This window comes from Staurois parvus, unplaced genomic scaffold (genome assembly GCF_062004578.1).
Source record: "Staurois parvus isolate SC_StPar_1 unplaced genomic scaffold, SC_StPar_1.0 ptg001478l, whole genome shotgun sequence".
NCBI classification, from domain to species: domain Eukaryota; kingdom Metazoa; phylum Chordata; class Amphibia; order Anura; family Ranidae; genus Staurois; species Staurois parvus.
This window is the reverse complement of record NW_028319274.1, coordinates 390,236-414,511: the sequence shown is the minus strand read 5'-3', so window position 1 is coordinate 414,511 and position 24,276 is coordinate 390,236. Positions and strand designations below refer to the sequence as shown.

Sequence of the window (24,276 nt, the reverse complement as noted above, 5' to 3'; positions counted from 1 at the left end):
GTATCCTAGCAAATCCCAAACAGAAGGCTTGGCAAGAGGCTGGAACACCCTTAAAAGTGTTGGAGACTTCTCAGTTGCAGGGGAGTTCAGGTGCAAGACACTGAGGAAGATGTGAGGCTGAAGGAAGGCAGCCTGCGAGGAGGCCAAGTAGGATAGGACCTGCATGCAGGCCGGGAAATGGAAAGGAGGAAAGCTCAGAGCTCACTTTCCCCCAGTACGAGGGCCACCTGTATGGCAGGGAAAGAACAGCCCAGCTGATAGGCCTGGTAGCAGCCATTGACCCACCAGGAGAAGATCTGTGTGAGTACCCCTGCACCCTCTGGGCGGATAGGGGAAGGAGCCAGGGGCATATTACCACAAGGCAAACAAGGCATTTGCCTAGGGCTCAATTTTTCAGGGGGGCAGTACCGCCCTCCGGAAGAAGGGATGGAAGAAGGGACAGATGCGGCATGGGGACCAGGTGGGATCCGAGAGATGTTGAAGGCGTATGCAAAGCCCAACTCTTGTTCCCGGGGATGACCGGAATTGTGAAGATGAGTGTCTTTCTTGAAAGGGGGGGGTGATGGTGGAAGGCTCTCTCAGGTGGGGGGTGAGCAGGGGTATTGTTGGTCAATGTTAGGTTCTCTCCATTGGGGGGCCCCAATTTTGGTGCTACTTAGGGCAGCACAAAACCACTGGAAGGAGCACTCTTGTGGGAAACCATATTAGCCCCCACCAGTGACTGTTCATCTCTGGAAGTGACAGGAACCGGATCTCCTGCTCAGGGATACCTCCAGATTGCTGGGTGAAGAAGAGAAGTTCATCTAGGATCTGGGGTGGTACATCAGGAGAGGATGGCTAGCTCTCCAACAAGGACTATGTTGCAGTGAAGGATTGTAAGTAGTTCCAGGAAGTTGTCCTCAGTCCATCAATTCACTTTGGGCACCCTGTGCACCCCTCACCCCATCCCAATTCCAATCCCTTTAATAAAAACAACAAAACCAAAGTTCAAGGACTGACTTCTGACTCTGGATGCAAGTCTTGGTGAAGATGTGTGACGCCTGGCTGTGCAGGACTATAGGGGGACCCAAAACTCTAGCAGCCCCTAAAGGGGTAGTGCTACATGTGGGGGCACATAATTCCGTGATCTTCCTATAGCAACCTGCCTGCCATTTCCCTTAGCAACTGACAAGCCAAGAAAGTGATGCTGATTACTGCTGTCACCCATTCAGGTGGCTGGTGGAAAGGACTGTACTTTCTATTCATCGGTTCACGCCAGAACAATGTGTTATTGTCGTTATTGCCGTTGCCCGGAGCAACCACAACGGCCTATTCAGTCCTAAGTGTCTTTTTGCTGCTCAACAGTTGGCTTCTATAAGAGACTATGTTGTGACGGGAGTGACTTTTTGGGGTGGGGGGACCCCTGTTGTTCCTCTTGTGTGTAGCCCACCCTGTGCCTGTTAGGGGTACAGGGTGGTCTGCCCTGATATTGTATAGACATGTATAGGTGGGGTGTGGGGGTTGTTCATTGTTTACTGCCATGTGGTCTCATTGTTCTATTATGTGTTTGTGTATTGGCTTGGTGGGGGGTGTTTCCAGCAGCCCTCCTGATGGGACTGTCTGTTGGGATGTGTCTCTGGTTGCTAGATTTGGTTTGCCCCGCCCTGTGCCATTATGCAGGGAGGGGGGTTGTTCCCTTGAATGTATATATCTTGTGTCTGTGTTACAATAAAGCAGTTGACTTCCTGTCTTAATAAGAGCCTGGTGCTGTCTTATTTCCTGCATGATCAGCGGTGGGGTCCGGGGATCTGTGTTCGGACAGGGAAGCGGGAGTCTAACAGAAATACCCTAGTGCAGACGGGGTCCGGTTCCGTTACATATGTACGCTGTGTGTTTGCAGACGCCAGTAAATGGACTATCACCTCTTTGCAAGTCGTTGCCCGGAACAAACGGGCCGGCCCATCAGCGTTCTCAAGTCTTTTTGCTGCTCAACAGGCGGCTACAACAAAAGACTGTGTTCTGCCCGGCTCATTACTGCCTGCAAATGTCAGTGTCTACCACCTGTCCTGGCTTGTCCTTGTCCGGGGCAACCGAAGCAGCCTGCTAGCTTGTGGGTTACAAATTCCTGCTTTCTTTATACTAGTTGGGCTCAGAGACTTTGTGCAAGCATGTTCAGTGGGGGGTGCGCTTCATGCCCCGCTGCTGTCCATAGCAACCACAGCGGATCATCATTACCAGGGGTGTATTTAGGATTTGTGCTGCCCTTGGGAAGACAAAAATTGCCCCCCCCCCGCAGGAAGAGCCTGACATTGACCAACAACACCCCTGTCCCCACCCACCCAAAAGAGCCTTCCACTAACAGACATCCCCCCCCAAAGAGAAAGTCACTCACTTTCACAGCTCCGGACATCCCTGGGAACGTGAGTCGGGCCGTGCATACAGCATCAAGTAGTCTGCAGCTTGTCCCCATGACACAAGTATTCCTTCTTCCAGGGGGCAGCACTGCCCCCCTGAAAAATTCCACCCTAGGCAACTGCCTTGTTTGCCTTGTGGCAGGGGCGGACTGACAACTCATGGGGCCCCCGGGCAATAGGGGATCATGGGGCCCCTGTGTCTTTGCTCAAACTCAAAAAAGCCTATGAAAAAGGTACCGGGGGCATCTCATGGGGCCCCTTACTGACACCGGGCCCTCGGGCAGTGCCCGAGTTTACAAATGGTCAGTCCGCCCCTGCCTTGTGGTAAATACACTCAGTTTGCTTCTGCCTGGAAAACCAGGGGTTACCGCTAACGTGGGAAGATTCCTTCCTGGCAGACTGGCTGGTGCCAAACAGTCAAGGGAAGGGGCATGGGCACAGCCATCAGCACGCCAAAATTCACACCCATAGGCCTGCCTAAAAACCGCCCACTACACCCACCACGTGGAGAGAGAGAGGAGCAAGACTGAAGGCGTATTACAGGTGTTTTCCGAAAGTCTTCATTTCAAATTAATTTCTTCTTTATTTGAATTCTTTATATTCAAAATCTCTATATGTATGAAAAAAATTATATCCGTTTAATTTGGGTACAGTGCTGCACGACCGCACAATCACCAGTTAAAGTAGCGCAGTGCTGAATATCAAACATGCCCTGGTCATCAAGGGGGTAAAACCTTCTGGAGGTCAAGTGGTTAAATCTACTGGATAGAATTCTGATATAATATCATAACACACACTGTGTGGTTAGAAACGAAGAATTTTTATTGTAACAGATTTTGTATCAGAGTAACAATACATCCGTCCTCCAGACTGCGCTGCATCCGTCAGTAACATATGATCATGTATATAATTAGAGGTGATCAAGGATAATTATCAAAATCAATACAGTTCTCATCATCACTGAATCCAGATACAACATCTAAGAACATTAAATATGTTGATATTTGTTCAGGGGCGGACTGACAACTCATGGGGCCCCCAGGCAATAGGGGATCATGGGGCCCCTGTGTCCTTGCTCAAAAAAGCCTATGAAAAAGGTACCAGGGGCATCTCATGGGGCCCCCTACTGACCCCGGCCCTCAGGCAGTGCCCGAGTTTCCAAATGGTCAGTCCGCCCCTGTATTTGTTTCACATAAAGATACAATTGACAATAAGTTGAATATATTGTATATCAAGATAAAGATACAAAGATACATTGTTATCACAGGGTGTCTGGATCCATCAGATACCTCCACATGATTAGGTGTATGGCACTCTCACAGGCCAGGGTGGTGTCATATTCAGTGGCTCACTTATGACCACAAAGCCCCTGAGAGTACCACCCATGTGTTTCCACAATCATAGATGGAGAGGACGCCCCCTGCTGGACAATAAGAACACCTGAAACACTCTGTGCTGCTCCTACATAGCATTTAACCCAACAGGGAATATTGGGACACACAACCCTCCAGGAGATGGGGGGGGGGGGGGTAAGCACATCGGGTGGGCAGACCTCTCCTGGACACACTCAGAACCTCTTCTTCCATACAAACCTTTCTGATATCACAGATCCTCACCCATCACAGTGTCTACAGAATGTTACTGTTCACAACACACACTCTCACCGTCTTTCATTCTTCTCAGCGAATGGTAGGATGTTTTGTTTTTTTTTCCAGGTCACATATTAAAAAATTACCCCCCATTATATATTTAAATGAGAACTCCAGATGAAGACCTAAGTCTATTTTTTTTAACTGCTCAGGACAGTGAAGATCACAATGGATGGGAAAACTACAAGGGTTGAACAGACGAAGGCGGCACAAGTGTGGTGCCATCACCGTACTGGTGGTCCACTGTACTTCCTCCAGATCCAGATAACAGAAGGTTCCTATTTCTAGAAGGTCCTCAGGCTGGGGTAAATAATACCGGAGCCCGTACATTGCCCCACGATCCACTGATCCTGGTTGGAATGCTCTGTAGGCTTCAATGTAGGCTACCAGGGGTGAACAGATGAAGGCGGCACAAGTGTGGTGCCATCACCGTACTGGTGGTCCATCGTACTTCCTCCAGATCCAGATAACAGAAGGTTCCTATTTCTAGAAGGTCCTCAGGCTGGGGTAAATAATACCGGAGCCCGTACATTGCCCCACGATCCACTGATCCTGGTTGGAATGCTCTGTAGGCTTCAATGTAGGCTACCAGGGGTGAACAGATGAAGGCGGCACAAGTGTGGTGCCATCACCGTACTGGTGGTCCATCGTACTTCCTCCAGATCCAGATAACAGAAGGTTCCTATTTCTAGAAGGTCCTCAGGCTGGGGTAAATAATACCGGAGCCCGTACATTGCCCCACGATCCACTGATCCTGTTTGGAATGCTCTGTAGGCTTCAATGTAGGCTACCAGGGGTGAACAGACAAAGGCGGCACAAGTGTGGTGCCATCACCGTACTGGTGGTCCATCGTACTTCCTCCAGATCCAGATAACAGAAGGTTCCTATTTCTAGAAGGTCCTCAGGCTGGGGTAAATAATACCGGAGCCCGTACATTGCCCCACGATCCACTGATCCTGGTTGGAATGTGTCTGCAGGCTTCAATGTAAAATTTCAATACATGTACATCTTTCATTTTGTCCTTGTGGGTGCATTTATAAAATGTGTCATGGTGGTCTTTAACATGTGTGGGGATCCTCAGACACCGCAAAAGTGCCAAGGTCCTGACCTCTTGATGATAAAGGAGGACTTAAGCTTCAATCCTGGGCAATCACCACGTAGGACCGTACCAACCCTGAACATTTTATATAATAAATTATTAATGGAAGAATTCGCAACACATCATTAAGAGACATTCATTTCTGTTCTCTTGGAATACCACATTAACTTGACTGACCTTCAGACCTCCAAATCCCTCACAACAAGACACTCCAAGAATTCCAACAACATTTTTCTGCAAAGCCATTCTAACCTGCTGTTACTGTATATAAAGAACCTGACATTAGCATATAAGCACTAAAGTCATTTCATGTTTATTAAAGCATATCATCATTATTCTCTTTCTCATAACACAGGCTTTAACCATTCCATTCCAGTCTCCAAAACTAAAATGAAACCTTCAACTGAAGTTCTACTGTAACTTTCAGCTGGGCAAGAAAAGAACCGTCCACATTCTGATACGAGTATTGATGGTCTACAACCTGACAGGAGTTCTCATTTAAATAAGGTGGAATAAAATGAGAGGTCTACAGTAGTAAATAAAATATCTTACAGAGAACCTAGAGAGGGATCCCTGTCCCACAATACATGTTCCTGACTTCATTAGAGAAGACAACTGAAATGGACTCCTCGAGTTCATAGAGCAAACAGGAAGATGGAATTGTATGAACCTCACAAATGGTACAGATTTCCCGGTTTATTCCCCCATGGAAGAAAAATATATTTGAAATATATTTTAAAAATACTCTTCCCAAATATATTGACATATATTTGAAATGCTACAATTTTGACCGTATGAAATATATATATATATATGTATACTGCATGTTGAAATGTGTTTTTATCACAAAATATATGAAACATTTTATGAACAATACATTTCAAATATACTGTATGTCTTTAAAAATACAATTCTACATTTTTGGAAATGCAACAAATATACGTAAAAATGACTTTTTTGTATATGTTAAAAAAAATTCTGAAGAATATATTTAAAAAATATATATTTTTAAAAATATTTTTCATACAATTTTGTAATATATAAAAAACGCCCCTTTAATTTTTATTACTTTTATTTTCTGATTATAGATTTATGCCTGTCCCAATCAGGTTTAACCCCTCACCTCCCGGGCACTTCTACCCCCTTCCTGCCCACCGGGCACTTCTACCCCCTTCCTGCCTACAGGGCACTTCTACCCCCTTCCTGCCCACCGGGCACTTCTACCCCCTTCCTGCCTACAGGACACTTCTACCCCCTTCCTGCCTACAGGACACTTCTACCCCCTTCCTGCCCACCGGGCACTTCTACCCCCTTCCTGCCTACAGGACACTTCTACCCCCTTCCTGCCCACCGGGCACTTCTACCTCCTTCCTGCCTACAGGGCACTTCTACTCCCTTCCTGCCCCCCGGACACTTCTACCCCCTTCCTGCCTACAGGGCACTTCTACCCCCTTCCTGCCTACCGGGCACTTCTACCCCCTTCCTGCCCACAGGGCACTTCTACCCCCTTCCTGCCCACAGGGCACTTTTACCCCCTTCCTGCCTACAGGGCACTTCTACCCCCTTCCTGCCCACCGGGCACTTCTACCCCCTTCCTGCCCACCGGGCACTTCTACCCCCTTCCTGCCTACAGGGCACTTTTACCCCCTTCCTGCCTACAGGGCACTTCTACCCCCTTCCTGCACACAGGGCACTTCTACCCATCTTCCTGCCCACCGGGCACTTCTACCCCCTTCCTGCCTACCGGGCACTTCTACCCCCTTCCTGCCTACAGGGCACTTCTACCCCCTTCCTGCCTACAGGGCACTTCTACCCCCTTCCTGCCTACCGGGCATAAAAACTGGCATTTAACCCATGCATTGCTGGCACAGCCCCACTACATGGGGAAATAGTCATTTTGCCCGGATTTCTTCTTTGACATGAAGCAGGAAGTGGTCAAAGGAAGACCTAGAATAGACATGAATACCAGCTCCCCCTGGCAATGTCATGGTTTGCCCCTGGAACCCCTGAATATATATATATATATATATATCTTTTTTTTGGTCAGCTTGACCTGCATATAAATTTGTAAATATATGAAATAAAAAACAATTCATATATTGGATACTACATGTATTTACCATGTCCACTTAATAGAATACAATTTTTTTTGGTGATATCGGACCGTAAACTTGTCACAGCAACTGGATGGCAATGCCGAAACATGCCGTACAAAGAACCGTTACTGTAAATGCCAGAAAAATGTGGAATGGCAGTGCGCCTTCCATCACCATGACAGCCGTGGTATCTGTACATAGGTACGGGTTCATACGTAAACCAGGATGAAGGAACATGGACATCAATTCATTACACATACAGAATTTCCTCTTCCTGTCTCTACTCTTCCTCACCAGGTTCATCTTGTCCTGGTGTCTCTGCACGGCTGCAGAGTCGATATATTTCCTAGGGAAGGTTCAGAATTCTTCCATTTAGCAGACCTGAAAAAAAAAACCTCTCGATCTTCATTAACCATTCGCTACTGGTCCCTTGTCCACCTCTACCTCCATGTCAATAGTCAGGTCAGTCACATGACTGTTACATGGAACCTCTTTGGGCACTTTAGGTTGACCTTTCTCTGGGTCAGGGATCATTTGGTCTTCTGAGTGTTCCTCCGCGAAGACCTCACTTTGCACCGGGGCTTCTTGATCAAGGTTTGGATTCTCTACGATGCCAGGAGGAACAGGTCCTTCACAATTAGGGTTCCTGATGTCCTTTGGGCTTCCAATGTTACCGTTGTCCTCTGGGCTTCGAATGACACCGTTGTCCTCTGGGCTTCGAATGACACCGTTGCTTCCTGATGGTCCTTTATCACCGTTAGGCATGTTTACTAGCTGTTGAGATTCTGGTTGACCTTGTTGCCCTGGGATGTAGAGTTTTCCTTTGACTTTTGATTTCATCCCTGTAGGCAGAAACAACTGATTAAAAATGATTTTACTTGGTTCAAGCCAACTTATGGTGGCCCATACAGGCTTTGATAAATAATCATTTTTTTCTAACAATCTCCCGACAGGAAAAAAAAATTTGCTCTATAGTCGACAGCTTTTTTGATCAATATGCCACACCTGGGGAGATGGATTTTGATCGATACCTAAGATACAACCATAAGTTATGATCCAATGTTCTCTCTATCTCCATACATGGACATATGATCACATTCATGAACAAAGTATCCCAGTGCTGACAACCTATGTGAAACTATTGATAATTCTCCTCCCCGGCCGATCAACTCCATTGGACCAAATCTGATCAGATTCAAGTCTAGATCAATCAGAAGGGAAGTTATAAAGTGCCTTGAAAAAGTCTTCCTCCCTCATGAAATGTCCCCCATGTTGTCATGTTACAATGTATTCCCCTCCCCCCTGAAATGTCCCCCATGTTGTCATGTTACAATGTATTCCCCTCCCACTAGAAATGTTCCCCATGTTGTCATGTTACAATGTATTCCCCCCCCCTGAAATGTCCCCCATGTTGTCATGTTACAATGTATTCCCCCCCCCTGAAATGTCCCCCATGTTGTCATGTTACAATGTATTCCCCTCCCCCCTGAAATGTCCCCCATGTTGTCATGTTACAATGTATTCCCTCCCCCCTGAAATGTCCCCCATGTTGTCATGTTACAATGTATTCCCCCTCCCCCCTGAAATGTCCCCCATGTTGTCATGTTACAATGTATTCCCCCCCCCCCCGAAATGTCCCCCATGTTGTCATGTTACAATGTATCCCCCTCCCCCCCTAAAATGTCCCCCATGTTGTCATGTTACAATGTATTCCCCCTCCCCCCCTGAAATGTCCCCCATGTTGTCATGTATTCCCCCTCCCCCCCTGAAATGTCCCCCATGTTGTCATGTTACAATGTATTCCCCCCCCCCCCTGAAATGTCCCCCATGTTGTCATGTTACAATGTATTCCCCTCCCCCCTGAAATGTCCCCCATGTTGTCATGTTACAATGTATCCCCCCCCCCCTGAAATGTCCCCCATGTTGTCATGTTACAATGTATCCCCCCCTGAAATGTCCCCCATGTTGTCATGTTAAAATGTATTCCCCCCTCCCCCCTGAAATGTCCCCCATGTTGTCATGTTACAATGTATTCCCCCTCCCCCCTGAAATGTCCCCCATTGTTGTCATGTTACAATGTATCCCCTCCCCCCTGAAATGTCCCCCATGTTGTCATGTTACAATGTATCCCCCCGTGAAATGTCCCCCATGTTGTCATGTTACAATGTATCCCCCCCTGAAATGTCCCCCATGTTGTCATGTTACAATGTATTCCCCTCCCCCCTGAAATGTCCCCCATGTTGTCATGTTACAATGTATTCCCCCTCCCCCCTGAAATGTCCCCCATGTTGTCATGTTACAATGTATTCCCCTCCCCCCTGAAATGTCCCCCATGTTGTCATGTTACAATGTATCCCCCTCCCCCCCCTGAAATGTCCCCCATGTTGTCATGTTACAATGTATTTCCCCTCCCCCCTGAAATGTCCCCCATGTTGTCATGTTACAATGTATTCCCCCCCCCCCCACAAAATGTCCCCCATGTTGTCATGTTACAATGTATCCCCCTCCCCCCCTAAAATGTCCCCCATGTTGTCATGTTACAATGTATTCCCCCTCCCCCCCTGAAATGTCCCCCATGTTGTCATGTATTCCCCCTCCCCCCCTGAAATGTCCCCCATGTTGTCATGTTACAATGTATTCCCCCCCCCCCTGAAATGTCCCCCATGTTGTCATGTTACAATGTATTCCCCTCCCCCCTGAAATGTCCCCCATGTTGTCATGTTACAATGTATCCCCCCCCCTGAAATGTCCCCCATGTTGTCATGTTACAATGTATCCCCCCCTGAAATGTCCCCCATGTTGTCATGTTAAAATGTATTCCCCCCTCCCCCCTGAAATGTCCCCCATGTTGTCATGTTACAATGTATTCCCCCTCCCCCCTGAAATGTCCCCCATGTTGTCATGTTACAATGTATTCCCCCTCCCCCCTGAAATGTCCCCCATGTTGTCATGTTACAATGTATTCCCCTCCCCCCTGAAATGTCCCCCATGTTGTCATGTTACAATGTATCCCCCTCCCCCCCCTGAAATGTCCCCCATGTTGTCATGTTACAATGTATTTCCCCTCCCCCCTGAAATGTCCCCCATGTTGTCATGTTACAATGTATTCCCCCCCCCCCACAAAATGTCCCCCATGTTGTCATGTTACAATGTATCCCCCTCCCCCCCTAAAATGTCCCCCATGTTGTCATGTTACAATGTATTCCCCCTCCCCCCCTGAAATGTCCCCCATGTTGTCATGTATTCCCCCTCCCCCCCTGAAATGTCCCCCATGTTGTCATGTATTCCCCTCCCCCCTGAAATGTCCCCCATGTTGTCATGTTACAATGTATTCCCCTCCCCCCTGAAATGTCCCCCATGTTGTCATGTTACAATGTATCCCCCCCCCTGAAATGTCCCCCATGTTGTCATGTTACAATGTATCCCCCCCTGAAATGTCCCCCATGTTGTCATGTTAAAATGTATTCCCCCCTCCCCCCTGAAATGTCCCCCATGTTGTCATGTTACAATGTATTCCCCCTCCCCCCTGAAATGTCCCCCATGTTGTCATGTTACAATGTATCCCCCCGTGAAATGTCCCCCATGTTGTCATGTTACAATGTATCCCCCCCTGAAATGTCCCCCATGTTGTCATGTTACAATGTATTCCCCCTCCCCCCTGAAATGTCCCCCATGTTGTCATGTTACAATGTATTCCCCTCCCCCCTGAAATGTCCCCCATGTTGTCATGTTACAATGTATTCCCCTCCCCCCTGAAATGTCCCCCATGTTGTCATGTTACAATGTATTCCCCTCCCCCCTGAAATGTCCCCCATGTTGTCATGTTACAATGTATTCCCCCCCCCCTGAAATGTCCCCCATGTTGTCATGTTACAATGTATTCCCCTCCCCCCTAAAATGTCCCCCATGTTGTCATGTTACAATGTATTCCCCTCCCCCCTGAAATGTCCCCCATGTTGTCATGTTACAATGTATCGCTGTTAGTTCTCCTTTATACTTTGCAACATTATTGCATCTTTCAGCCCATTCATAAAATGCAGGCTGTGTTATGGAGCTCATATGGAACCCTCTGAGCCCACGGAGCCCTCTGAGCCCACGGAGCCCTCTGAGCCCACGGAGCCCTCTGAGCCCACGGAACCCTCTGAGCCCACGGAGCCCTCTGAGCCCACAGTCGTCTGTTTACAATGCAGCAGAGGGCGCTCCGCAGCATTGTGACTTGCACAGAATAGATGTGATCCCTGTCACTCACACCGGGGCGTGTCCCCACACCGGGGCGTGTCCCCACACCGGGGCGTGTCCAATTTGCTTTCTTACGAAATTCAAGATGAAATTTTGGTCGATCAGAAATGTAGATGTATCCGAATCTCCGAATCACCAGATTAACGAATTTCAATGAATTAGAAATAAATCCTAACGACACAAAATAACGTAACGACAAATGATCCAAATTCAGATCTGAAGATGAATTTGAATTTGAAAATTAATTCAAATTTGAAATGGAAATTTACGGCAATAAATCCAGCCAGGTATAAAAGTGACATGAGACGATGATTCCTACTTAGGCTGCTCTCACGCTGCTCCATCGCAAAAAAAAAGCATGAACTTTTCCTGCCTACTGAAGCGTTTTTGCTGAAGTGCGTTGCAATTTTTATAAGTAAAACAGAATAAAATAGAATAGAAAAAAATTGAACACAAAAAATATGTATTAGAACAGAATATATTATAATATAATAGAATAAAATAAAATAAAACAGAATACAATTTTTTTTAGAATCAAATAAAACAGAATGGAATAGAACAGAATAAAAACAGAATAGAATTTATTTAAATAGAATAAAACAAAACAGAATATATTAGAATAGAATAAAATAGAATAAAAAAACAGAATAGATTACAATAAAACACAATAGAATAAAACAAAACAGAATAGATTAGAATAAAACAGAATAGAATAAAATAAAACAGAATACAATAGAATTTTTTTTAGAATCAAATAAATCAGAATGGAATAGAACAGAACAGAATAAAATAAAACAGAAAAGATTAGAATAAAACAGAATAGATTAAAATAGAATAAAACAGAAAAGAATAAAACAGAATACATTACAATAGAATAAAACAGAATAGAATTTATTATAATTGAATAAAACGGAATAGAATAAAACAAAACAGAATAGATTAGAATATAATAAATTAGAATAAAACAGAATAGAACAAGACAATAGATTACAATAGAATAAAACAGAATAAATTAGAATAAAATAGACTGAATATAGCCTTTTTTTTAGTAATTTGAACGGATTTCAAAAGGATTGGAAAATAACTATCGAATCCAAGTGTGAGACAAATTCTGAAAAACGAATCATTCCAACATAACGAATATGATGAAACCAAATTTTTTACTTAAGGGACGAATCCGAAGCAAAACAAAACAAATGTTGCTGTCATGCAGAGCTCTACTCAAACCTCATTTAACGTGAATCTGAAACACTTCCGAAGAGTAAAACAAACTTAATAGAATACAAAAGAATAGAATAGAGCAGAATATAACAGAATACAATAGAATTAATTAGAATCAAATAAAACAGAATAGAATCAAATGGAATAGAATAGAATAAATCAGAATAGAACAGAATTAGACTTGAACAAAACAGAACAGAATAGAGTTTATTAGAATCAATGTTTATTCACCGATAAATATTCACTTACATAAGTAGAAGATGAAGATCAGAGCACAGACATGGAATAGAACAACCAGCAATATGTCCATCGTCCCACAAGCAGAGCGATCTGTAAGACACGGGTGACATGAGAACACCACATACGTGTACAATGTAACCATCAGACGTGCCGAGCGATCGGTCACTCATCGAACTTAATGACACAAAGCATAACAACCTGCACTTGTCAGCCAGCAAATCAGAGTGTGCAGAGTTCCCCCATACATCAGAGTCTGCAGAGTTCCCCTTTACATCAGAGTCCACAGAATTGCCCTTTACAGCAAAGTCTGCAGAATTTCCCTTTACAGCAGAGTCTGCAGAGTTCCCCTGTACACCAGAGTCCGCAGAGTTGCCCTTTACATCAGGGTCCGCAGCACTGCCCTTTACAGCAGAGTCTGCAGAGTTCCCCTTTACATCAGAGTCTGCAGAGTTCCCCCCTACATCAGAGTCTGCAGAGTTCCCCCGTACATCAGAGTCTGCAGAGTTCCCCCGTACATCAGAGTCTGCAGAGTTCCCCCGTACATCAGAGTTCCCCCGTACATCAGGGTCTGCAGAATTGCCCTTGTACTGTAAGGGGGAATCCTGAAGACTCTGATGTAAAGGGGAACTCTGTAAGGGGGGGCTCCCTCTCCAGTCCTGCTGTAATTCATTAAAGGTACCAAGTGGTGCCATGATGCCCGCCCCCCGCCAAAGCCCCGCCCAAGCTCTCTTGGCTTCGGATCTGTGCATGCGCAGTCCACACACCAGCCATGGTCTGAGCTGCCGCTGTCTGTAGCAGATATTTATGGACCGTCTGTAATCAGCCTAAATACTGGCGGCTGACGACCCCGAGCCACATTGGCCAGCAGAGGCCACACATGGGCGGGGCAAAGAGCCGTCCTCTGTATTGTGTCCGTCCACAACAAGGTACCGCCATTGGCCGGCATCCAGCGAACATCCGGCAGGCAGGTTGGGGCCGGTCCTTCAGCCACGCGGGTGGAGAAGACAGACGTGGTCAGCCTGCGGATGTGCCCAACCCCCCCAACAGAGAGAAAACCGAACAAAGAGCCACGATACTCCCCGTCTACTCACAGCGTACGAAGAGGATCACCAGGACTGCCATGCAGAACGCAGGAACCACAATCAGATTGGAGACGGTCATGGCGACTTCCACAACATGAGGGGCTCTTATATCTGAGGAACGATCGATAAACAAAGACAACGATCTCATGAATTGGATTGGACGGATGATTTCCACGTGACTTCCATCATTGCCATGGACACAACTAGAACATACATTATAAAAAAACTCCAAAAAAAGACTATTCCTTTCTATTCTATTCTTTTTTATACTATTCTATTTTTAGTCTATCCTGTTCTGTTTTATTCCTTTAGTTTCTATTGTATTCACCTTTATTCGATTCTATTCTTGTATTTTCTGTTCTATTCTGTTCTGTTTAATCTGTTCTCTTCCTTTATTTTCTATTCTGCTCTGCTTTATTATATTGTATTCTGTTTTATATTCTATTCTAGTCTATTCTACTGTTTTATTCTATTCTATATTATTTTCTATTCTATTCACCTTTATTCGATTCTATTATTTTCTATTCTTTTATTTTCTATTCTATTCTGTTTTGTTCTGTTCTCTTTCTTTATGTTCTATTCTACTATGCTTTATTCTATTCTATTATTTTTTCTATTCTGCTTTTTTCTATTATAGTTTATTTTACTCTATTCTAGTCTATTCTATTCTGTTCCTTTATTTTATATTCTATTCTAGTCTGCTTTATTCTATTCTATTCCTTTATTTACTTTTCTATTCTCTGTTACCTTATTCTATCCTGTTCTATTGTATTTTTTAATGCTTTGTTATAGTCTATTCTGTTTTATTCCTTTATGTTCTATTCTACTATGCTTTATTCTATTCTATTATTTTTTTCTATTCTAGTTTATTTTACTCTATTCTGTTCCTTTATTTTCTATTCTGTTTTATTCTGTTCCTTTATTTTCTATTCTATTCTAGTCTGCTTTATTCTGTTCTATTCTATTCCTTTATCTACTTTTCTATTCTGTGTTACCTTATTCTATCCTGTTCTATTGTATTTTTTAATTTCCAGTGTATTCTGTTCTATTCTGCTTTATTTTATTCTGCTCTGTTCTTTCGTTTTCCATTCTATTCTAGTCTATTCCATTTTAAAAAGCAGTCTAAGTAGGAATCATTACCTTATTGTACTTTTATTCCTCACTGTGTTTATTGCAAAATGTTTCCATTTCAAATTCCTTTTTTTTTTTTTTAATTCTAATTTATTTTCAAATGCTAATTCATTTTTTTATTTAAATTCAGATCATTTGTTTCATAATTTTTTTTTTTTTGGGATTCGTTGAAATTCGGATACATTTGAATCTGTGAATGACATAAATTTTGTTCAAATTTTCATTAGAAAAGGAACGGCCGGCACTTATCTGTCACTTCTGGGATTGTTGGATGATTGAGTCCCTTTTGGATTTTGTCCTCCGGCCCCTTACAGGGTCCAGCTGTGTTGTAGGGGGTGGGGGATGGGACTGTGGCATGGAAGGGGACACAGGAATCCGACACTCCAGGAAGTGCCGACCGAGGCTGCCGCATGGATGGAGGTCATGGGCCACCGGAGAGGTGAGTTTAGTTACGTCTTCTTTTGCAGAGATCCGATATTTAGCTGTAGTTCATCCTTCCTGCCATTCAGTAACTGCCTGCCTGTACGAGGCTCCCGATGTACACTGACTTATGAAGGCGGGTGCTCCCTGTGACCGTGCGTGCAGCCTTGTGCTGCCATCTGCTGGCGTGTTACAAAACTAGACAATTTCCTGTCTTGCATTTGTTACCCTTTTTTTATTGTTTTAACTACTTGTTGCCGAGCGGCCGCAAACAGGAGGCCTCTCAACGTCTGGGCCTTGATGCCGAGCGGCCGCATATTTGCGCGCCATTAGAAAATACATGTGCGCCCTGCGCGCTCCCAGCACATATGTCCGTAACTCACGGAAAGGTCCCGATCTCCCCTTTCGACCGGGACCTTTTCCAATCATGTGACCGCCGTGATGGTGAATCATGGCGGTCACATGACCCTAAACCCCGCCCCGCCTTCCAGCTTCTGAAACTCTTAACCACTTGACCTCCAGAGGATTTACCCCCCTTAATGACCACGCCTCTTTTTGCTACTCGGCGCTGCACTAATTCAACTGATAATTGCGCGGTCATGCAATGCTGCACCCAAACAAAATGTACGTCCTTTTTTTCACACAAATTGAACTTTCTTTCGGTGGTATTTGATCACCTGTGCGCTTTTTATTTTTTGCGCTATAAAAAAAAAGGCTGACAATTTTGAGGAAAAAAAAAAACAATATTTTGGACATTTTGCTATAAAACATGTCCAGTTAAAAAAAAAAAATGCAAAAATCAAATTTAGTCATAAATTTCTGCCAAAATGCATTCTGCGACATGTCTTTGCTACAAAAATCCCAATACGTGTAAATTAATTAGTTTACGTGAAAGTTATAGCGTTTACAAATGGCGGGAAAGATACTGGGATTTTTAGTTTTTTTTTTAATACCAATAATGGCGGCGACCAGCGACTTATGGCGGCGATCAGGGACTTATGGCGGGACTGCGGCGGACATTCTGACATTGGGGGGTACTGACTTGGGGTCACTGACATCCCCAGTGACACCAATACAGTGATCAGTGCAAAAAAAAAAAAACACTGACACTGTACTAATGGCACTGGGGAGGAAGGGGTTAACTTTATTTTGCAGGGAAGGGTTATAGGCGTGAGGGGGAGTGTTTTACTAGGGGGCGGGGCGGGGCGGGGGTGTGTACTGGGCGGGACAAGGCTGATCGAGAAAGAGAAACTATTCTCTCTCGATCAGCTCATCCTCGAGCGGACAGGGAAGTGACAGACAGCACAGCTACTGCAGCTGTGCTCTCTGTCACTGTTTGCCGCTGATCGCTGGGAAACAGCCGGTAAGGATCGGCTGTGATCCGGCGACTCACATCTGCGGCTGTGATTGGCGGGACAGATAGGGCGGCGGCGCGCCTCGCGCGCGCCCCCTATCTGTTTACAAAACACACGTTTTAAAATGTGGTTTTGCCTGCGAGTGCCGCCCTGCCGCAGTATATCTACAGTGGCTGGGCGGCAAGTGGTTAAAGGGCCGGGAAGCGCCGGCGCCAAGGGGTTAAATAAAAAGAATGTACCAAAAAAAAAAACACATGTGCGTTCTTCCCCAAAAAGGTGAAAAATTTAGATTAGGAGATCGTCTAGTTTTGTACCACACCAACAGATGGCAGCACGAGGCTGCACGCACAGTCACAGGGAGCACCCACCTGCATAAGTCAGTGTGCCAAAAAACATGGTCGTGACCCGGGGTCATTGGTCGTGAGCTGCCCTGGCCGCGTGTCGGTGTTCGAGGCAGCATCCAAACGTTTCGAGACTAGTTTTGTAATACGCCAACAGATGGCAGCACGAGGCTGCACGCACAGTCACAGGGAGCACCCACCTGCATAAGTCAGTGTGCCAAAAAACATGGTCGTGACCCGGGGTCATTGATCGTGAGCTGCCCTGGCCGCGTGTCGGTGTACGAGGCGGCATCAAAACGTTTCGAGACTAGTTTTGTAACACGCCAACAGATGGCAACACGAGGCTGCACTCACAGTCACAGGGAGCACGACCTGTGCAAATCAGTGTGCCAAAAAACATGGTCCTGTGTACATCGGGAGCTGTGCCACTGGTGCCCTTCTGACCACGTGTGTTACCCCGTCTGCTATTTCATCATGGGCAGCAAGAAATTCTGCGTGAAATTGGGCAAATCTGCCGCACATGACCTGGTGAGTTTACGGCGACGCTGCGATGAGTCGTTTGAGGTGTTTGGAGCGGGACGCACGCTTCAAGAGCGGAAGAGCATCACCGGAAGATGACCAGAGATCAGGAAGACCTTCAACAAGCTCCACCCCCCAAAAATGCCCTCTTCCCGAAGATGGAGATCCGGCTCAAAGGTCGCCGTGTGACAACATTGGCGAGATCCAGCGACTTGCCCGGTTTCACGCAGAATTTCACGTTTGCTCTTCATTCTAACATGCTGTCCATGATGAAATAGCAGACACACGTGGTCAGAACAGCACCAGTGGCACAGCTCCCGATGTACACAGGACCATGTCTTTTGGCACACTGACTTGCACAGGTCGTGCTCCCTGTGACTGTGCGTGCAGCCTCGTGCTGCAATCTGTTGGCCTGTTACAAAACCAGTCTCGAAACGTTTTGATGCCGCCTCGTACACCGACACGCGGCCGGGGCAGCTCACGATCAATGACCCCGGGTCACGATACAGTAAACACCACAAAACATGCCAATTCCTCTGTATGGATTGCCCCCTATTGGCCACAACCGTACAGCACACAGTCAGGACAGCGATCTTTAGCAACACTCACTCAATTTTCTGGATTTGTTGATGAAGAAGAAGATCCAGTAGAACACTCTACAGAGCAGAAAGATTACCGGCAGGAAGCAGACCCACACCGGGATAATCTCTCCTGAAACACAAAACAATAGACAGAGAAGGACGTCATAAACTGCAACATCGGGAGAAAAAGAAACTTCCATAAATAACGCCAGATATTTCTTTTTTCAATCCTTTTTAATGGATTTGACTTCAACAAGAACAGAATAGAACAGAATAGAATAGAATAAAATAAACTGAAGGTTAGAATGTAATAAAACAGAATACAATAGAACTGATTAGAATCAAATAACACAGAATACAATAGAATTAGAATAGAATAGAAAAGAATAGAATGGGGTATTTGTACTAGACGGGAGGATGAGGGGGGGGGGGGGGGAATTTGTACTAGGATGGGGGATTGGAGGGATTTGCACTAGGGAGGTTTGGGGGGGAGGATTTGTACTAGTAGGGGGGGGATGGGGGGGGGGATTTGTACTAGAAGATATTATTTTTTTTGTTGGGAGGGGGATTTGTACTCAAGGGAATATTTGTGCTAGGAGGGGGATGTGAGGAGATGATTTACGCTAGGAGTCGGGATTTGGGGGAGAGGGTTTGTACTAGGAGGGGGGATTAGGGGGAGAGGGTTTGTACTATGAGGGGGGATTTGGGGGAGAGGGTTTGTACTATGAGGGGGGATTTGGGGGAGAGGGTTTGTACTATGAGGGGGGATTTGGGGGAGAGGGTTTGTACTAGGAGGGGGGATTTGGGGGAGAGGGTTTGTACTAGGAGGGAGGATTTGGGGGAGAGGGTTTGTACTAGGAGGGGGGATTTGGGGGAGAGGGTTTGTACTAGGAGGGGGGATTTGGGGGAGAGGGTTTGTACTAGGAGGGGGGATTTGGGGGAGAGGGTTTGTACTAGGAGGGGGGATTAGGGGAGAGGGTTTGTACTAGGAGGGAGGATTTGGGGGAGAGGGTTTGTACTAGGAGGGAGGATTTGGGGGAGAGGGTTTGTACTAGGAGGGAGGATTTGGGGGAGAGGGTTTTTACTATGAGGGGGGATTTGGGGGAGAGGGTTTGTACTAGGAGGGGGGATTTGGGGGAGAGGGTTTGTACTAGGAGGGGGGATTTGGGGGAGAGGGTTTGTACTACGAGGGGGGATTTGGGGGAGAGGGTTTGTACTAGGAGGGGGGATTTGGGGGAGAGGGTATGTACTAGGAGGGGGGATTTGGGGGAGAGGGTTTATACTAGGAGGGGGGATTAGGGGGAGAGGGTTTGTACTAGGAGGGGGGATTTGGAAGTAAAAATAGGGGCGATTTTTGCGACATGGAAGATTTGTTCAGGATTGGGGGTATTTGAGCTGGAAGGTGGGATTGGGAGCAAAGATTTATACTGGAGGGGGGGGGGGGTGTTAAACTGTGTTTATGCTTAGGGGGTAAGTGTGTTGATTAGTGCTTTTCAGGGGGGGCACAGTTTGTCACCATCACCTTGAATGCTAGGCGACCTTGTCCTGGCACTGCCTGCACTGCACACAAGGCACTCCACAGATCTCCTCCTCACACATGACACATAGCGGAGATCAGTACCCCTCCACACAATGTGTAGCTGGCTGCAGTTGCAGTTCTGATTGTGAAATTTCCTGTTTGGATTGGCAGCTGCAGTAGCTGGCTACACACTGTGTGGAGGGGTACTGATCTCAGGTATACTGACCCCCGTCCTCTGCCCTGCTGACCCCTGTCTTCTGTCCTGTTGATCCCTGTCCTCTGCCATGCTGACCCCCGTCTTCTGTCCTGTTGATCCCTGTCTTCTGTCCTGTTGATCCCCGTCCTCTGCCCTGCTGACCCCCGTCCTCTGCCCTGCTGATCCCCGTCTTCTGTCCTGTTGATCCCTGTCCTCTGCCATGCTGACCCCCGTCCTCTGCCCTGCTGACCCCCGTCTTCTGTCCTGTTGATCCCTGTCCTCTGCCATGCTGACCCCCGTCTTCTGCCCTGCTGACCCCTGTCTTCTGTCCTGTTGATCCCCGTCCTCTGCCCTGCTGACCCCCGTCCTCTGCCCTGCTGACCCCCGTCCTCTGCCCTGCTGATCCCTGTCTTCTGTCCTGTTGATCCCTGTCCTCTGCCATGCTGACCCCCGTCCTCTGCCCTGCTGACCCCTGTCTTCTGTCCTGTTGATCCCTGTCCTCTGCCCTGCTGACCCCTGTCTTCTGTCCTGTTGATCCCTGTCCTCTGCCATGCTGACACCTGTCCTCTGCCATGCTGACCCTTGTACACTGCCCTACAAACTCCTGACCCCCTGTACGCTGCTCTTATACACTGCCCTGCTGACCTTGCATCCTCTGCCCCCCCCCCCCGACATTATTACAGCACCCCCAAATCAGACAGGTTAGATCCGACCCTGCAGTTATTCCATAGCAATCAGCAACGGTTATGACAATAAACACTTCATAGGTATGTAATGGAAAATACAGCATTAAGTGTCCAGTGGTAAGGAGTATGCCATGTACACAGTGCAGTGGACAGCAGTATGAAATGTACACTAAAGTGTATACAGTGTAGGAGTGCATAACGCATATTGTAGCAGGGTTCAGGAGTGCTATACACACAGGGTGCAGGGTTCAGGAGTGCTATACACACAGGGTGCAGGGTTCAGGAGTGCTATACACACAGGGTGCAGGGTTCAGGAGTGCTATACACACAGGGTGCAGGGTTCAGGAGTGCTATACACACAGGGTGCAGGGTTCAGGAGTGCCATACACAGAGGGTGCAGGGTTCAGGAGTGCCATACACACAGGGTGCAGGGTTCAGGAGTGCTATACACACAGGGTGCAGGGTTCAGGAGTGCTATACACACAGGGTGCAGGGTTCAGGAGTGCTATACACACAGGGTGCAGGGTTCAGGAGTGCTATACACACAGGGTGCAGGGTTCAGGAGTGCTATACACACAGGGTGCAGGGTTCAGGAGTGCTATACACACAGGGTGCAGGGTTCAGGAGTGCTATACACACAGGGTGCAGGGTTCAGGAGTGCCATACACACAGGGTGCAGGGTTCAGGAGTGCCATACACACAGGGTGCAGGGTTCAGGAGTGCTATACACACAGGGTGCAGGGTTCAGGAGTGCCATACAGACAGGGTGCAGGGTTCAGGAGTGCCATACACACAGGGTGCAGGGTTCAGGAGTGCTATACACACAGGGTGCAGGGTTCAGGAGTGCTATACACACAGGGTGCAGGGTTCAGGAGTGCTATACACACAGGGTGCAGGGTTCAGGAGTGCCATACACACAGGGTGCAGGGTTCAGGAGTGCTATACACACAGGGTGCAGGGTTCAGGAGTGCCATACACACAGGGTGCAGGGTTCAGGAGTGCCATACACACAGGGTGCAGGGTTCAGGAGTGCTATACACACAGGGTGCAGGGTTCAGGAGTGCCATTGCAGGGTTCAGGAGTGCTATACACACAGGGTGCAGGGTTCAGGAGTGCCATACACACAGGGTGCAGGGTTCAGGAGTGCCATACACACAGGGTGCAGGGTTCAGGAGTGCCATACACACAGGGTGCAGGGTTCAGGAGTGCCATACACACAGGGTGCAGGGTTCAGGAGTGCCATACACACAGGGTGCAGGGTTCAGGAGTGCCATACACACAGGGTGCAGGGTTCAGGAGTGCCATACACACAGGGTGCAGGGTTCAGGAGTGCCATACACACAGGGTGCAGGGTTCAGGAGTGCCATACACACAGGGTGCAGGGTTCAGGAGTGCCATACACACAGGGTGCAGGGTTCAGGAGTGCCATACACACAGGGTGCAGGGTTCAGGAGTGCCATACACACAGGGTGCAGGGTTCAGGAGTGCCATACACACAGGGTGCAGGGTTCAGGAGTGCCATACACACAGGGTGCAGGGTTCTGGAGTGCCATACACACAGGGTGCAGGGTTCAGGAGTGTCATACACACAGGGTGCAGGGTTCAGGAGTGCTATACACACAGGGTGCAGGGTTCAGGAGTGCCATACACACAGGGTGCAGGGTTCAGGAGTGCCATACACACAGGGTGCAGGGTTCAGGAGTGCCATACACACAGGGTGCAGGGTTCAGGAGTGCCATACACACAGGGTGCAGGGTTCAGGAGTGCCATACACACAGGGTGCAGGGTTCAGGAGTGCCATACACAGAGGGTGCAGGGTTCAGGAGTGCCATACACAGAGGGTGCAGGGTTCAGGAGTGCCATACACAGAGGGTGCAGGGTTCAGGAGTGCCATACACAGAGGGTGCAGGGTTCAGGAGTGCCATACACACAGGGTGCAGGGTTCAGGAGTGCCATACACACAGGGTGCAGGGTTCTGGAGTGCCATACACACAGGGTGCAGGGTTCAGGAGTGCCATACACACAGGGTGCAGGGTTCAGGAGTGCCATACACACAGGGTACAGGGTTCAGGAGCACCGTACACACGGCGTGCAGGGTTCAGGAGTTTATAAGACAGAGTGGCAGGGTTCAGGAGTGTGATACACACAGGGTGCAGGGTTCAGGAGTGCAATACTTTGCGGGAAGAGTTTGGGGATGGCCCCTTCCTGTTCCAACATGACTGCACACCAGTGCACAAAGCAAGGTCCATAAAGACATGGAGGAGCCAGTTTGAGGTGGAGGAACTTGACTGTCCTGCACAGAGTCCTGACCTCAACCCCATAGAACACCTTTGGGATGAATTAGAGCGGAGACTGCGAGCCAGGCCCCCTCCCCCGACATCAGTGCCTGACCTGACAAAATGTGCTTCTGGAAGAATGGTCCAACCTTCCCATAGACACCCTCCTAAACCTTGTGGACGGCCTTCCCAGAAGAGTTGAAGCTGTTATAGCTGCAAAGGGCGGGGCCAACTCAATACTGAACCCTACGGACTAAGACTGGGGGGGCCATTACAGGTCATGTGTGTGGGAAGGGCGGGGCCAACTCAATATTGAACCCTACGGACTAAGACTGGGGGGGCATTAAAAAGGTCATGTGTGGGGAAAGGCCGGCCGACCAATACTGAGGCCAATATAGTGTATATATATATATACACACACACACAAATACACACGGCTCAAACAAATGGAAGGAAGACTTTGTAATCCGAGTCTGGCATCAAGTCAGTGACACTCCTGGGATATGGATCTGGTCAGGTAAGTAGCAGAGGGGGTTGTTCATCAGTTTCAGCTGCTTTGGTGTTCATGAAATTAACAACAGGTGCACTAGATGGGCAACAATGAGATGACCCCCAAAACAGGAATGGTTTTACAGGTGGAGGCCGCTGAAAGTTTTTTCCCTACTCATCTTTTCTGACTGTTTTTCCCTCGTTTTGCATTAGACTAGGGTCAGTGTCACTACTGGTAGCATGAGGCCATACCTGGACCCTACAGAGGTTGCACAGGCAGTCCAACTCCTCCAGGATGGTACATCAATACATGCCATTGCCAGAAGGTTTGCTGTGACTCCCAGCACAGTCTCAAGAGCATGGAGGAGATTCCAGGAGACAGGCAGTTCCTCTAGGAGAGCTGGACAGGGCCATAGGAGGTCCTTAACCCATCAGCAGGACCGGTATCTGCTCCTTTGTGGAAGGAGGAACAGGATGAGCCCTGCCAGAGCCCTACAAAATGACCTCCAGCAGGCCACTGGTGTGAATGTCTCTGACCAAACAATCAGAAACAGACTTCATGAGGGTGGCCTGAGGGCCCAACGTCCTCTAGTGGGCCCTGTGCTCACTGCCCGGCACCATAGAGCTGGATTGGCATTTGCCATTGAACCCCAGAATTGGCAGGTCCACCACTGGCACCCTGTGCTTTTCACAGATGAGAGCAGGTTCACCCTGAGCACATGTGACAGACATGAAAGGGTCTGG

At 47.5% G+C, this 24,276-nt stretch overlaps 1 protein-coding gene across 3 annotated transcripts in view; it reads right to left on the bottom strand.

Moving 5' to 3' along the window:
* Positions 1-7,240: 7,240 nt before the first annotated feature.
* LOC149435763 (uncharacterized) overlaps positions 7,241-24,276 on the bottom strand; it is a 38,919-nt gene continuing 21,883 nt past the window's right edge. For all 3 annotated transcript variants that reach the window (XM_089662461.1, XM_089662462.1, XM_089662463.1), the window contains exons 6-9: positions 18,395-18,496; positions 14,029-14,130; positions 12,947-13,027; positions 7,241-8,079 (exon numbers count right to left, since the gene is read on the bottom strand). In XM_089662461.1, coding sequence (XP_089518587.1) covers positions 7,646-8,079; positions 12,947-13,027; positions 14,029-14,130; positions 18,395-18,496 — 719 coding nt within the window. In that variant the 3' untranslated portion in view covers positions 7,241-7,645. The remainder of the gene's footprint in view (positions 8,080-12,946; positions 13,028-14,028; positions 14,131-18,394; positions 18,497-24,276) is intronic.